Raw genomic sequence first — 15,131 nt, 5'->3', positions numbered from 1 at the left:
TGTGCGTGGATGACTAGAACCAGCGGGACAAACTGTGCAAAGCTCAGCACTTCTGGATGTGATTGTAGAGGCTCATGAAATGCAGCGGGGGGGAAAAGCAAACTGAGAAATCTTCGAATGCAAACGGTAGATGAAATGCAGATTTCTTTCTTATGTCTAGTCTTCTATAGGAGTAGAGAAAGGGAAAGGGGGAGGGATACAAGCTGTCTGAAATCTGTGTTGTGACACATTTAGACCTGTGTATAAATTTGGGGACTGGGCGTCATAGAACCAGATTCTTCATCTTATATTTTTCTGAAGGTCTGTCTGAATCTTGGGGTTGTAGGGGGAGGAGTTGGATGCTATTTCATCCTCTTTTTTTATTTGGGTCAAATTTGGAAGAACAAGATAGAGGTGACAGCCTCCGGACCTGAATCCGAATCCAGTGAAAATGTCAGACTCCACAAATGTGAGCGTGCTTTGGTCCAGGCAAATCCAGTTCCTACTTTCCCCCTTGATTTTAAGGCAGCATGTGATATTAATACTAGAAGAAGGCACTGCAGTATTTGTTGGCTTCAGTTGGAATTCAAAGCACTGGCTTTAACCTGCGAAATTCGGAATGTTTTGGAGTCGCTAGCGTGAGACATCATCTCTTCTCTCTGTCACGTTGCCATCCATGAGATCACCTGAGACACTCGGAGCTGCCGAGCGCTCGATGCGAGCCAGGTTATCTACTGAGAACCTGGCGCTGCAAAGGTCCTTGGATCCAGAATTACCCCCTCATCTTGATTGCTTTGTGCCCCGCTCTGTCAAACTTTCATCCCATTTACAAAGCCTGCCAAGAAAGTTGTGAGCTGAGGCATATTTGTGCCTTTTGTCAAATTTTTAACTTTTTTCACATGCTGTTTTTTAATGGGGAGATGAGGCACCTGGTGTGTTAGCTGCACCGGCCTTTAGCCCTAAATAAAGAAAACAAAAAAAGTGGAAGCAAACAAATCTTGGAGCAAAAAGGACTTGCATTTTCGTCCGCTCAGGAATATTAGTGACTGGGATCTCTGGATCTGTTTTAAACAGTAACAAGTATAAACAGGGTGTAAATTACCACTTTTATAGTGTATCTAGAGATATATGTAGTGCAGACATTCAGATTCCTGGATTCCTAATCTGAAATTGTACAGGCCCAGAAATGTCACCCGTGCAAATAGTTATATAGCATGTATTAATTGCTTTTGCTTTCCCCCCCTTTTCCCCCCCTTTCCCCCCCCTTTCCCCCCCCTTTTTCCCCTCTTTTTCCCCCCTTTTTTTTCCTTTTATTTATTTTTTTTTTTTCCCCAGTCACTTTGCTTGAATCTGGTAGAAAGAGTCCATTGACTCTCAGGAATCCATTTACCACAGCATGACAGCCATAGATATAGATTATTTTTGATGCTTTTAAAGAAGAAAAAAAGAAGATTTTCCAGTTAGCTCGTAGATGTCAGGGTCATGATCCTATTCATGATTTTTTAAAAATACAAGAAAGTGTTTTACTGATAAAAGTGGTGATATGTCATTGCCTTTTTTAATTACAGATAGTTTAAAAGCTACAAAAATAGTTTAAATTTTTTATTCCCCTTCATTTCTTTCTATTTACTCAGATTTATAGCTCCAGTTGTCAAAGTTCTGGTCTGGTGAGAACTTAATTTCACATGTATATTTTATATTTGCAAATAAAACAACTTAATTCCTTACTTGTATACTCACTTCTTCACCAGCTTGGGTTTTCACCTTTTTTTAGGCTTTGCTAACAGCGGGCAAAATGTAGTGTTGCTCCTTAAAAATGAAGTCTTTGTGAATTTGAAACAAAAGTCTTCGTGATATTTTTTATTTAATATTTGAGGCTTTTAGCAACTTTTTAATATTTAAATATAATTTTAAATGTGTTTTTGATGAATGGTTGTAAACAGTCTCCTTGGGAGTTGTTTATCCAGACAGTTGCAGTCCTGTGTTAACATATTGTGAGCAGAGGTAGGAAATGAAATTATTAATCTGCCTTTTTTCCACTTCTTAGCGTGAAGTATAGAAAGCAAGCATAAGGTATAAAGAAAATGACTTAGAAAATGACTGAGTTGGGTTTAGTGCCGTGCATGGCCAACCAATTGATATTTTTCATCTTAATTGACCCAAACTCACATTTAAAAGCTAAAGTTTGACCACCTGAGTGTTGCTGTGCTGCCAGATGCCCAGACTTCGGAGACGCCAAAACTTGTATTCGAGATGCAGAATCTATTCTTGCAATCCCTGAGGGACCGTTGAATCCCTCGTCAGAGAAACTCTCATGTGGAGGTGCCCACGCTCTATTCAGAAATTTACTGTTTCTGATCCTACATTTTAAAGCTGGTATTTTTATTCTCTTCTTATTCAATGCTTCAGCTGCTCCCTGCCTTGTTAAATGTTTCCCTACTCTCCATACAAGAGGTGGCTGCATCTCAATGATGCTGAAGTGCCCCTGGACATAACCTGCTCACTGCCTCATTAAGCTTGCAAAGCATTTGGGATTTCTCAGTACACAAACCATTCCATTCAGGTGTGGTTGTCCCTTCCTTGTGTTTCCTGTTTGCGTTTTGCGAGACAAAAAGCAGGTGAGAAGACAAAAATCAGGTGAGAATGTGCCCCAGAGCTGCTCTAGTGCACATGTACAGCTCTCTCATCTGTGCCAAGCAGCCACAGAACGTGTGGGCTGCGCCTTGTTTGGTCATTTAGGCAGGTTTCTTAGGAAAATAAAACTTGTGTTCCTGCAGAGATTCTCTCCTTCCCTTTCCACCTCAAGTAATTTTCAAATTTGCTAGCCAATTTCAGCCAAGTTTTGCTGGTAGGACTGAGTTTTGAAGACACTGCTTTTTCCGGGATTTTTGCGAACACGGGTGGTTGTCAGAAAATAGAGATTCTGCATGTGTTCTAAATCAGAGAGAGGAGCTATGCTATCCTCACATGGGGAAATCTCCATGAACACATACGGACGTGAGACAGAATCCCAGCCTGGTTGTGGTTGAAGGGACCTCTGGAGATCATCCAGTCCAACCCACCTGCTAACGCAGGGTCACCAGAGCAGATCACACAGGATCGGTCCAGGCGGGTTTGAATGTCTCCAGAGAAGGAGACTCCACAATCTTTTGGCAGCCTGGTCCAGGGCTCTGGCACCCTCAAAGTAAAGAAGTTTCTCCTCAAAGAACAGATATTCATAGGAAATCAGATTTTGTTCTGGTATGTATGAAACTGTGTTTAAAAATACGGGCGAAAAGCAATTTTCAGGCGGACTTCACGCTGTTGGTCAAGGTCATGAGTAACTCACCCTCATTTTCTCTTTCAGTACTGCCTGTCAGGACATCCAACCTTACCATGCAACGTACTCAAGTTCAAATCCACCACCATCATGTTGGATTGCGGGCTGGATATGACATCTACCCTCAATTTCCTCCCGTTGCCGCTGGTTCAGAGGTATGTTCTGCAGCCTGTAAGCACTTAGTCTGTGTCTTCTTGGGTTGCAGTTGGCGTGCTCTGCATGAAATGGTGTATTGGAAGGAGGAAGGGGTTGAGTACAAATGAACAGCATCATCTGATATCATAAATAGACTTTGTTCACTTAAAAATTCTCTTTATCAAAATAACGTCCTTTGGCTCAGTAGACGGAAGACATTTTATGGATTTATTGATTGGTTTTTCTAGATAATTTATTCTAAGCTTCAGTAAAGTATTGCTGCAACTGCTCAGCACAAGTGAGGTCACATATCTGTCATCTTTCTGGCTTCTTCATGCAAGATGAGATAAATGGGTAACTGAGATGGAGCGCATGGAGCCCAGCAAGTACTGTTTAACCACTGTCTTCTCAGGCTTTTCTTCAGAGCACGGACTAATGCAAAGAAAAATAGCACTTAAAAGTCCTCGTTAGTTGACTTGATGGCATAATTGTTCCCTTTTAAAAATTAAATAAATAAAAGGGCAGCGCAGCTGAGCACAGGAATGGAACAGCAGTGAAACAAAAGTAGAGTCTAGAAGAGAATCCTGAGAGCAAGACTGCCCCTTCTGAGCCCTAAATGCAGCTGCATTTTCCCAGGTTTTTAGGTGAATTTGGATATTCAGTTAGGGTGGCTTATGTCTTGCATAAATGGAACAAATTACAAAAATGAAGGGTTGGAAAGGTGGGAACAAGTAACTCTTGGTGATGGGAAGCAGGAGAGGTTTTCACAAAAGCTATTTAGTAACTTTGATCCACGAGGAAACAAGTGAGGAACATTCTGGATTCTGAGGAGGCTTGACTGAGAGGGGGAGAATACAATTGGGAAAGGGAGTTTCCTAAGGGACCTGATGAGGTTAAAGCTGTTTGTCCAGCACTTCCTATGATTTGTTATTTTTTTGGAGAGGAAAGGAATAGACAATGTAGGCATTGTTCTGCAAGAACAGGGAGTTCAAGATCTGCTGTAGAGTAGGCAACAGATGCCTTAAGAAGGATCGGTGTGATGTTCGAATTTTGTCCCATTCCAAAATGCAATTGCTAACTACAATATTTAGGGGCAGTAGTAGATTTTGAAAGGATCCAGAAAATCTGGGAAATCCAAGTACAGACAGAATTGCCTCGCATTCCTTTTCTCCCAGCCCCCAAAGAAAAAGGAAATTGAGAGAGGAACAAGAAGCAAAATTAGGTGATTGAACAAAGGCTTAAGAGGTTCGTTAGAACTGCAGGCATCAGCGCTCCCAGGGGAATACGGCAGCTTTGTCTGCTGATAGCAGACCCTGGGAGTGAACGGCCAAATTGCAGGTCACAACCTGGAATTCCCCCAGTACCTCCAGAATGTCTGCACTGAAATGACTCAAACTCAATAAGAAAGGATGTCGGATTTGACCCCGGATGGCCCAGTGGAATCGGAGCAAACAGTTGGATTTAAATCCAATCAATCTTGTCGGTAAGGTGATTGAACACCCCCTGCAGCAAGGATTGTCCTAAGCACATGGACTTGGGCAAGTAATTGATCTCTTCAGCACTCTACAAAACGGATGTCCTGCAGGGAGTTGTGGAAATGAGTTAGAAACTTGAGGAGGAATGTCGCTGCCACTAAGAAGTCCTTATCTCTCCATAGTTTTCATAGTTCTACTGTTATATATCAGATCTCCTTTACCATGTTGTCTAAATAGCTCTGAAATTCAAATGTGTTCTATCAACATAACACCACCAGGTGACAGAGAGCTGACATTATCATCAGTTTGCAGGTGAAAGACTACACAAAGGACTAAGGTCTTGCATGAAGCATGTAGCAGTGCAAGAATTTGAACGTAGGTCTGTCAGATCTTAGGTTATTACCAGCTGTATGTTCTTCTTGACCCATGTGAAATGTCAACCAGCGAGGAGCTGTGCTCCTCTCTGCTGTTTTTAAACTGGAGGTCCCCAAAGTATGGTCCATGAACTACTTGCATTCTCCAAGTCTCAGTATGTGCTCTGCAAAGGTGCCCTAATTTTTACCTGTGTGGAGCATAAATGTGTGAAGTTACAGAGGAGCTTTGCTATGCAGCTAAATCCTGTGTTGTACCTGGCATGGGACCCTCCTTGAGCAAACATTTTGAGAGCCTTTGCTTTAATCTGTAGAAGAGGGAAGTGCTGTAGTGTTTGTGTCGTTAAAAGGACTGGACTTTTTTTTTGAGTTCTTTGCTCTTCAAAAAAAAAAAAAAAAAAAATCGCCTGTCAAAACTTATTTAGATTCCACCTTGTCCTGGAAATGACAGTCCTTGTTCTCACCAGCCCGTGGAGCAGGTGCAAAGTACTTGCAGTTGCCAAACACTTTATGCCAGTTCATGTACTTTAAAGGAGGTTTGTCAACTGGAATTTTTTCCCCTGCACCAAAGTCAAATGCAAAACGGTAAAACGAACATGTGGGAAGCTCTTAACCTTTCCTGTCTAGCCATGACATGCTTGTTCACATTATTTATGGGACAGTTCTAGCTATTTTGGATTAATCAATCACTCTATTACAATGTCAAAACCATGTCGGCAAGAACTGTGTTACTTCTTCTCTTCAAGGTAAAGAGTCCTTTCTGTCCTGTGTTGCTTATTCCATTTTCATCCCCACAGAAGACCTATCTGCTAATTTTGCCTCTCTTGACAAGACTGTATGTTCTTCATTGGATGCCAGGTTTAGTACAAGTCAATAGTGCTCTTTAATCATGAACAAAGCAGACTGCATACTAGGCTAAATTAGGGTGAGTAGGGCAAGCGTATCAAGGGAAGTTTATTCTGCTCTGCCTCATGGTGGTGAAACCACAAATGGATCCAGGTGTGGATTCCCAGTTGCAGAGGGATGCTGAGGAAATGGAGAGGGTGTCCAGGGGGCTCCAACAATTCCAACAATGGTCAGGGTCCAGAGCCCACGACGACACAGCTTGGTGAGGGAGCTGGGCTTGTTCAGTCTGGCAGAGAAGAGGCTGGACGGGGAGCAACAGCCACCTACGTCTGCTGGAAAGGAAGTTACAGAGGCAGCAGAGCCAAACTTTTCTTGGTGGTAGTAGGCACTGTAGGGGGCTAGTGGCCACAAATTATCTCTTGAGAGGCTCAGGTGGGACATTAGTCTCTCATTGATGAAGTTTTTTTAGCATTTTCACCCATCCCCAGAGAAACTCTAGAATCCCATATTCCAGGGGTTTGCAAGACACAAGTAGACAAAGCCATGGGTGACATGGTCTAGTGCTGACTTTGAGACATTGGACTACAGACCTCTAGATGTCCCTTCCAGCCAAGGTTTCTGTCCTCTCCTCCCTTAGCTGTCAAAGTCGTTGCATATCAGAGTGGTTTGTTCTTGCTTTTTCCCTGCTTTTTCCATAGCTCTTCTAGTCTCTCTGCACCAATTCCACTCAGCCCCTGCAGCCTCCAAAATATAATACTGCTCTTAAATTGTGCCTTTGAATGTGTCAGTGGGGAGTACATGTAACCACCTCGTCTCTTCTGTGATCAGACTTCTTCAGACTTGCTCTTTATCCTCAATAGGGGACTGCACTTCTCTGGCGTAGCTTCTCGATGACAGATCCTTCTGCTCTCTTACCTTCTGTCTTCACTCCTTGAGTCTTAGATTTCCCCTTTTTCCTTCCTTGTGACTTTCTTGAGTGCCAGTTAGGATTTGTTCTTTTCTACGGATGTTAGTCTGAACACAACATTCCTCTGAGCTCTTGAATCACCTCCTGCTTTCAAGATCTTAAATTTGAGAGCCCTTAGAGCATATAAGCATGCCTGGCTGTAGAGCTTAGTGCACACTTACAGATTTCATTGCAACTGGGTTCTCAGGTTCTGTCTCCAAATCAGGTTGTTGCAGGGCTTGGTTCCAGGTGGATTCAGTTCTTGTTTCCTCAGCTTTTTTGGATTTCTGTAGATACGCTTGAATCTGGGCAGACAGTGGTTTTAGAGCTAAGGTGTAGGCTCACAAAAATCAGATATCACTGTGAAGTATGGATAAGTCTCTCAGTTATGGTAGCAAGAAATGCTGCGGCAATTACTACTATAAACTCGGGATTACAATGTCTACCTTTATTAGCATTTCTTTATTACCATTTGAAACAATTTTTAAAAAGGGACCCTGCTGAGATTGGTACCAGACGTACCAGCTTAAAACACGCAGTTCACAGCAAAACCTCCTTGCCCCTTTGTCCTTCCAGCACAGGTAAATGCTGGTGTGGGTCTTCAGGGTGAGACCTCAGCATGAAACCATGGTTTATGTGGATATAAAATTGCAACCTCTGTGTCTATAAATGACTTAGTCCAGAGCATCCGTCTTTCCCTGCCATTGCTAATGGGAATATTTGTCTGTCGTCTTCTGTCCCAGAACAGTTTTACGGTGCTTTTGTTTTGTTTCAGGCGTAGAGTTTGTCGCTGTCCTAACCCTTCTTCTCTTTACACAGCCAGTTTCACCACAGGGCAACGTAAGCAGCACTGAGCCCGTTTGAAATTCTCACTGTAAATGACTAAAATCAAACTCCCTGCATGCGTCGTCCTTTTATTCTTTTTACTTATAAATGTCATAATCATGATTTGTAAAAGTCATTTCAGTGAACACTTAAACACAGTGAAACTGTCTGTCTGTTTTATTGAGATTGTTAGTTCCCTGAGACAGAAATGGTGTTCTCTTCCTTTGTGACACCAAATAGGAGGTCTTTGTGTAGCGACTGATAATGATATAATTAATATTGCAATAATTTTTCTCTCTCTTTCTGCAGCCCCAGGCTGTCCAAACTTCCTGGTTGGGTTTTGAAAGATGGAAGCACATTTCTGGACAAGGTACTGTGCTGATAGTTAGAATTTTCTTGCCATGCAAAAAGCTACCTGACAGGTTAGGAGCTTGTGCTGTAGGAACGAGACTTCACTGCTGACTCATCGCAAAGGTTTCTGTGTGTACCCTTACCAGCCATGATGTCCTTGTAGAGCAGAATGTTTCGAAACAAAATGCTAGAAGCAACTCTGAGGCTTTCAGTCTTGAGAGGTAGCCTAGCTTTTTAAAAAATCCTCTTAAAATGCAGAAATCATCAGCATGAATATTTTCTTATTTCATGGAGCTCCATAAATAATAGTGCTTTGCCTTCTTAAAGTGCCTTTTTTCCAACAGTCTCACTTTTCTGGCACCAAGGCTTCATAACATTCTTATAAATGAGGTTGGTATTATACCGGTTTTTAGGCAAGAGAACTATGAGAAAGTGAATGGTTTGCCCATGGGAGGTCTTGTACAGAGGAAAAGCGTGTCTTTGGCCTCTGAAATCAACTTGTGTTCTGCTGCTGGACATAGCAGGGAGGATATTATCTCCAGCTTCCTAATTCTAAGACACGGGACTTACTCAGCTACATAAGAGACACAGAATTGTTCTTTTTTTCCCCTCTTTTCATTACCTTAGTTTTGTAGGCAGAATTTATCTGGGGCTTCAACCAAAACTATACACTGCAGCATCCAGCTTGATCTGCCATAGGGGAACAATGAACACAAAAATATATCAGATGTCAGTAAAATAGGCAGATAGGTTTCAAATGTGAGCGGTGATAGGTATCGGTAGAGAAAATACTGTTTTAATAGACTGTTCTCTGACTATGTGAACATTAAAGGAAAACTGTAATAATAGTTGCTTTTGTAGGGGACTTTGAGGTGGACAAAATGGATTGATCTGATTTTTACAGACGAGGGAGCTGAAGATCACAGATTAAAGACCTGGTTTTTCTTCTCATTGGAGACAAAAGAAACTGTACAGGCAGCATTTCTGTTAGTAAAATAGTAACAGCTCTATTCAGAGCACATGCAATCACAGAGCTACAGAAGCTCAGTGGCAGGAATGGTGCTACCCAGTTTGAATTCCCTGGAATTTGTTTCTCCAGAACGCCAGCTTTGGTCTCAGAGCTTTGGGCTCTGTTTGGTGCAAATGGACAGGCTGTCAGTATATTTTTATACTTAATGTATTTACATTTCTGTGGTACTGCAGGTACGGGATTAATTTTTCAAGCTCACACAGCATCAATGGAAATCATGTGTTAAAAATTCAAAGGCAGCATCTCTTACCTTCACCTTGACCATTGTAACTGCTTGGAATGGTAAATTCTTTGACCCATGCTGGAAAAAGGCAAGGGAAGGAGTCAAAGGGGGATGTTTTATCATGTCGCGTGGACATTCCTGTTACAGCACTCTCTGGATGACAGTTATAAAACTTAAGTCCTGGAGAGGCATTGAAATTTGCTGCGATCTAGTTTTAATCATTTTGAACTCCCTTGAGATGAGGTTAGGAGACTTCTGCCACTAGATGTAATTGCTCATTCGTTATTAGTTGGCAGGTGCACTGTAATTATTAAGAATTGGATTCAATCTTTAATTCTGTCAGTCTGAAGCTGGCTGAGACCACTTGCTTTGGGACGAGCAAGAGAAGCATCTGCGAGAGAAGGCAGAGTGGGTGTTCAGTAACCTGGGAGGTGCGTTAGGACTAGAGTTGGGTACATTTTTGTTCCATACATAATCCTTAAGAATGTGACTTTTCATGTGACAAAGGTTTCTGATGTCAGCCTCAAAAAAAAGAAGAAAATAGAGGACTAGAGATCCAGTAGAGATAAATCTAACAAGAAGCACCACGTGGAGCTTAGATCCCCAAAAGATGTTTCATCAAATGCTCTGAGACAAAAGCTAAAAATTGTATTCTGCTTCTAATAAGACAGAAAAGGTTTGATGTTATTTGGAATCAAAACTAAATTCCAAACTTGTAAGACAGCCAGGACACTATAAAGGTGCTGTGCACGCCTTCCAGGTCAGGGGAGCAGCAGTTCCAAGAAGAGTGGTCTTCATGACCCACTTTTCAGTTCATATTTCTGATTCTGATAGACGAAGTCAACTTGTATTCTTACAGATTTCCCAGCCAACACACCTGCACTTGGAAAAGCAGAGAAAAAGCAGCTTCATAGGACAACATCTGCTTCATGGCCCCAGCAAAACCAGCCAGGGTCTCTTTCCTTTCCTACCTCCAGACAAGGATCTGATCCCTTGAAGTATCAAGCAGCCTCATCTCATATAAAAGCAATTTCAGCAGATCTCCTTACAGCAAATTGTATCTAGAAAGGGCATAAAAATAATGTAGTAACAGGCTGGAAATCACCTGTGATAGAGAAAAGGTTTTGAAAGTGCAAAATCTGCTATATTGGAGTAACATTGTGTTGTGGTTTTGTGTCTTCTCTGTTGATGTGCTTTTCTCACAGGAACTAAAGGAATGCTCTGGCCATGTGTTTGTAGACTCTGTGCCTGAGTTCTGTTTACCAGAGGTGAGTTTATTCATTATTATTAGTGAAAAATCTGACTCCAATCATGTGGAAGAAACTTGCTAAGTAATTATTATCAGATTCATGTTAATTTATTACTACTCAGTAAATAATACTACTAAAACTTGTGTGTTTTTAAGGTGCCTCTGGTATCTATGACACTGGAAAACAGATGGAAATGGCCCTTTTCAGCAATGGTTTTGGGAGATCTGGAAGGTCTCCTTGACCAGCTCGATATCTCACAAAAGATAAGGTTTAACTGTCCCTTTTTCTGGGCTTTCCGAAGACAATGTGACTGAGCTGGACTCAGTTATGACAGGATACATGTGCTGATTTAGATAAGGGCGGTGAATGAAGACAGGGAAAGCTGCTTGTCTCTAAGCACAGATGTTGACTTGTCCAGCGGAGCTCCCTGGGGATCTGACCATGCGGTTAAGCCCCATTGGATTCCGCTGGGCTGCAGTCAGACGTGCTGTTCTGCCGGCAGCAAATTGAGGTGAAAAAGTTTTGCCGCCTTCCTAGCTATTTATCGCTGCCTCTTTGAGGGAAGAATTGTACCCTCATATCCACTGACTTAACTGCGAGTACCTGCTTCTGAAGTTGTTTTGGTTTTTTTCCAAGAATACCCGTGTTTACAAATAAAAAAGAAAGAAGGACTATTGAAAATGTCTTAATTAACTGGGCTCACCTGACTGATCAGATTAACTATGTATGTAGGAGAGCTGAAGAAGTAGAAAGCTGAGCAGAGAGTGGTGGAGGTGAACCATGAGGAATAGTCAGGGAACAGTATCCACATTCCTCAGCTGTGTTTGGACTGTGATAACATCAGCCCTTTGGTTTCATTTTGGGGATGTTTTCTCTGTCATTCAAAGACCGAGATGGTTGCTCCTGGGCAGGGAAGTTTTTTTTCCTTTCTGCTTGACCTTGTTGACAGGAATTACAAAACACTTCTGAAAGGTGGTTGTCAGCTTGCTGGGTTTCTGTCTGTAGATCCCATGAAACTCACCACTTGCAGCTTCTGCCTCTTGTCATCTCGATTCTTCAAAGCAAGTTGGCAGCTCTGGTACTAGTTTCAGCAAGTGATATCAACATATCTGTGTGCAATTGCTTGTTTTCCCCAACAGGAATGGATATAATCCAATCACAAAAAACCCGCACAACCAACACCCTAATAATTCTGGGTTCTTGGATGCTTTCTGTTTAGTGTCCTGTGGAAGAGAGGGATGTGGGAAGCACCTGTATGCATAGAAAATACCATTATGTCCTAGCTCTTGGAAAGAATGGAGTTAACTTTCTGGATTCCCTTTGGAGTTGAGGCCATGTACAGGGTTGATGATCTGCTGGGGTACAGGATGCTTCAGCTGGGCTATCTGGTTACTCTGTTGGGCTGCAAACACCCACATGCGTAGCTCTAAATATGATGAGGAGTTGCTGCTTCATTATATTAGTGTTGTCACTGAACCTACCTCTGTTTTCTAGCAGTCCATGTGACAACTAGAAGACACTAACCAGCTGCACGTGTCATCATGGTAGGGACTTTACAAAAGTCATTTCAAATGTTTCGTTTCCCAAAGTTCCCAACAGATGCCAAATCTTCTCTGCAAGGGCTTGGAACATACCTTGAGGTGCTGGAGCGAGTTGAGAGAAGGGAACGGAGCTGGGAAGGGGCTGGAGCACAAGTGTGATGGGAGCGGCTGAGGGAGCTGGGGGTTCAGCTGGAGAACAGGAGCTGAGGGGAGACCTTCTGATCTCTGACCTGCCTGAAAGGAGCTTGGAGCCAGGGGGGGTCGGGCTCTGCTCCCCAGGAACAAGCGCCAGGACCAGAGGAAACGGCCTCAGGTTGCGCCAGGGGAGGTTGAGGTTGGATGTGGGGAACAATTTCTTCCCCAAAGGTCTGTGGGGCATTGGAACAGGCTGCCCAGGGCAGTGGTGGAGTCACCATCCCTGGAGGGGTTGAACAGACGGAGATGAAGTTCTCAGGGACATGGGGCAGTGCCAGGGGTGGGGGAACAGTTGGACTTGATGACCTTAAAGGACTTTTCCAACCAAAATGGTTCTATGATTCGCTGGTGACACACAGCTTGCATCTTGAGCTTCACAGGCTCCCTGTGTTGAGGATGGTTCAGATGTCACTGCCAGCCGAGTGCATCAGCAGAGTAGAAATGTTGCCGGTGTTTGGCAGCACAGTATAAAAAGGAACTTGTGTGAAAGGGGCTTTGTCGTCTTCTTTGTCTCCTTCCACGCCACTTCTTTTGAAGAAACTCGTCTGCAAAAACAGTTTGAGAATCACAGTATCACTTCCAGGAACACCGTTGCCAAAGAAAGCCAAGTTCTGAATGTGATCCAGAAGCCACAAGGTGCTAAAAGGCTGTCTGAGCAGCAGAGTGCGCTCCCACGTGTCAGAGTGCAGGCTGCAGCCCTCTCTTTGCTTGGCAACCTTCTGCTCTCTCTCACTTCACCTTCAGGAAACATTTTTAAACCTCTTCAGTTCTTAGGCACTCAGAGTGAGATTGCTGCAAGTCCCAGGGAAGATTTTACTTTGTGTTGGTTTTGACACCCTTTGCATCCTATTAGTAAATGCTTCTAGGATGCTGAGGCGTAGGATGCTTAAGCTTTGAAAATGGGAGTCTCTGTCCCGATGGCTTGTTGGGCTGGGATTCAGCTCAGTTTGATTCTGTCTGGTCTGGACATGGCTGAAAACCAAGGCACGAAGGGCCAGCTTGGTCAGAGCAGGCGTGAGCAGCCTCTTTGATACCGTGGAGTGAGAATATTTCTGCCTCGAAAGCTTAGGAAGATAAAAGGGTGCCCGGTCAGGAATCTGAGGATGGTATTTCACCTCCTGTGCTCAGCTTGGAGATCGTGCCTCCAACATTAGCTGTGATCATGGACTGAAACCATGAACGCTTCACTATGAGTTAAGCAGCCTGTCACCAGAGCACTGTGTCAGCCCTCGGAAAAGCTGAGTGACCTACTTTCTTGCCTTTTTTATTCAAATTGCTGGACCAGGCCTTGTAATCAGATAATACGTGCTTGATGAGTGTTGAATTCCATTAGCTGCTCTATAATAACTGAGTTAGAGGTCATATATCTTGTAAATTTCTGACTTGACACCATTTGTGTTATAGCATTACCAGTAAATATTTCTAATTAAAATTCCTTTAACAATGTGTGAAATCTTCTTTCACTCTCTGAACTGCTGTCTTAACCATCACATCAAAACAAATTGGACCCACCCGCCTGTTTTGTTGTATCCTATGAATGAGCTTGATCTTCTGCTGTAGAAAATGTGAATGATAAAGGTGCCAAGCATTTAGTTTGGGAAAATATGAGCATTATTTTAGGCATATGAATGCAATCTACATTCATCTCTCTCACTCCCCTGGGGTTCAGTACCAGGTACCACATCAAAATATGAGATGTCCCGCTAAATCACTACTGCAGAAGTTTTGGAGTATGGGTGAAATGTTTCTCCCTAAGGAAGCACACGTATCAGTTCTTTGATAAAAGTGTGATCCTCGTGCCTCTCTTAATGGCAGCCATTTCATTACATGAAAGACAGACAAACCCAGGACATGGTTTCCTTTTCAGATCTGAGAAGGGAATAATTTTAGGGGGCTTTTAAAATCAATCTTGTTAATTGAAAGGAAACATTAACCTTTGCCACAGCTGAGACATGCCTCACCCCCTGAATTTTTTTATAAACCAGTAATATTCCCGCAATATAAACTTTAAAAAAGAATGAAAGTTTTTCTGCCATTGCTTAAACTGCATGAAAGGGTTACATGTTGCTTATCTCTTTCCTCTGTTTTCAGACTGAGCTGCTTGACCTCTCCACGGTAGATGTGATCTTGATCTCCAACTATCACTGCATGATGGCGTTGCCCTATATCACAGAGTACACAGGGTTTGCTGGAACGGTGTACGCCACGGAGCCCACTGTCCAAATTGGCAGGTAAAAAGCCCCTTAATATTCTCTTCTCCTCTTTCATCACTGCTAAGAAAAAGGTGTAAAGGACAATATGGGGAGAGGAGTGGTGTCTAATGTTCCGAAGAGGCTCTTAGGCAGTACCTGAACGCCAGCCAAGTCCTTAGTGCTGCAAATGTGTTAACTCCATGTTTGCCAACCTCTGGAACCCTCTGTCTTCAGCATTTACAGCAGGTGCTTTGTGTTGAGTCCAAGCAATAGATGTGGAGTAGCAGATCCTGAGTGGACTGAGACACGTTGAGCAGCAATTACTGTATAGCAAACTTCAAACCTTCAAAAACCATGAATCAAAGATCTCACCTAGTCCTCGCTGCTCCCCTTAAGCAAAAGAGGAATCACCAATCTTTTCAACAATAAATGACTTTTAGGATTATTGCCTTG

The 15,131-nt window shown here is 42.8% G+C and overlaps 1 protein-coding gene across 2 annotated transcripts in view; it reads left to right on the top strand.

Annotated features, from left to right (window-relative positions):
* Nucleotides 1-15,131, top strand: part of INTS9 (integrator complex subunit 9) — a 74,121-nt gene that overhangs the window by 1,143 nt on the left and 57,847 nt on the right. For both annotated transcript variants that reach the window (XM_065631151.1, XM_065631152.1), the window contains exons 2-5: nucleotides 3,326-3,453; nucleotides 8,206-8,266; nucleotides 10,706-10,768; nucleotides 14,578-14,717. In XM_065631151.1, the coding sequence (XP_065487223.1) occupies nucleotides 3,326-3,453; nucleotides 8,206-8,266; nucleotides 10,706-10,768; nucleotides 14,578-14,717 (392 nt within the window). The remainder of the gene's footprint in view (nucleotides 1-3,325; nucleotides 3,454-8,205; nucleotides 8,267-10,705; nucleotides 10,769-14,577; nucleotides 14,718-15,131) is intronic.

Source organism: Caloenas nicobarica, chromosome 3, assembly GCF_036013445.1.
Source record: "Caloenas nicobarica isolate bCalNic1 chromosome 3, bCalNic1.hap1, whole genome shotgun sequence".
NCBI lineage: Eukaryota > Metazoa > Chordata > Aves > Columbiformes > Columbidae > Caloenas > Caloenas nicobarica.
The sequence above is the reverse complement of the archived record's forward strand: the minus strand, read 5'-3'. Positions and strand labels throughout refer to the sequence as shown.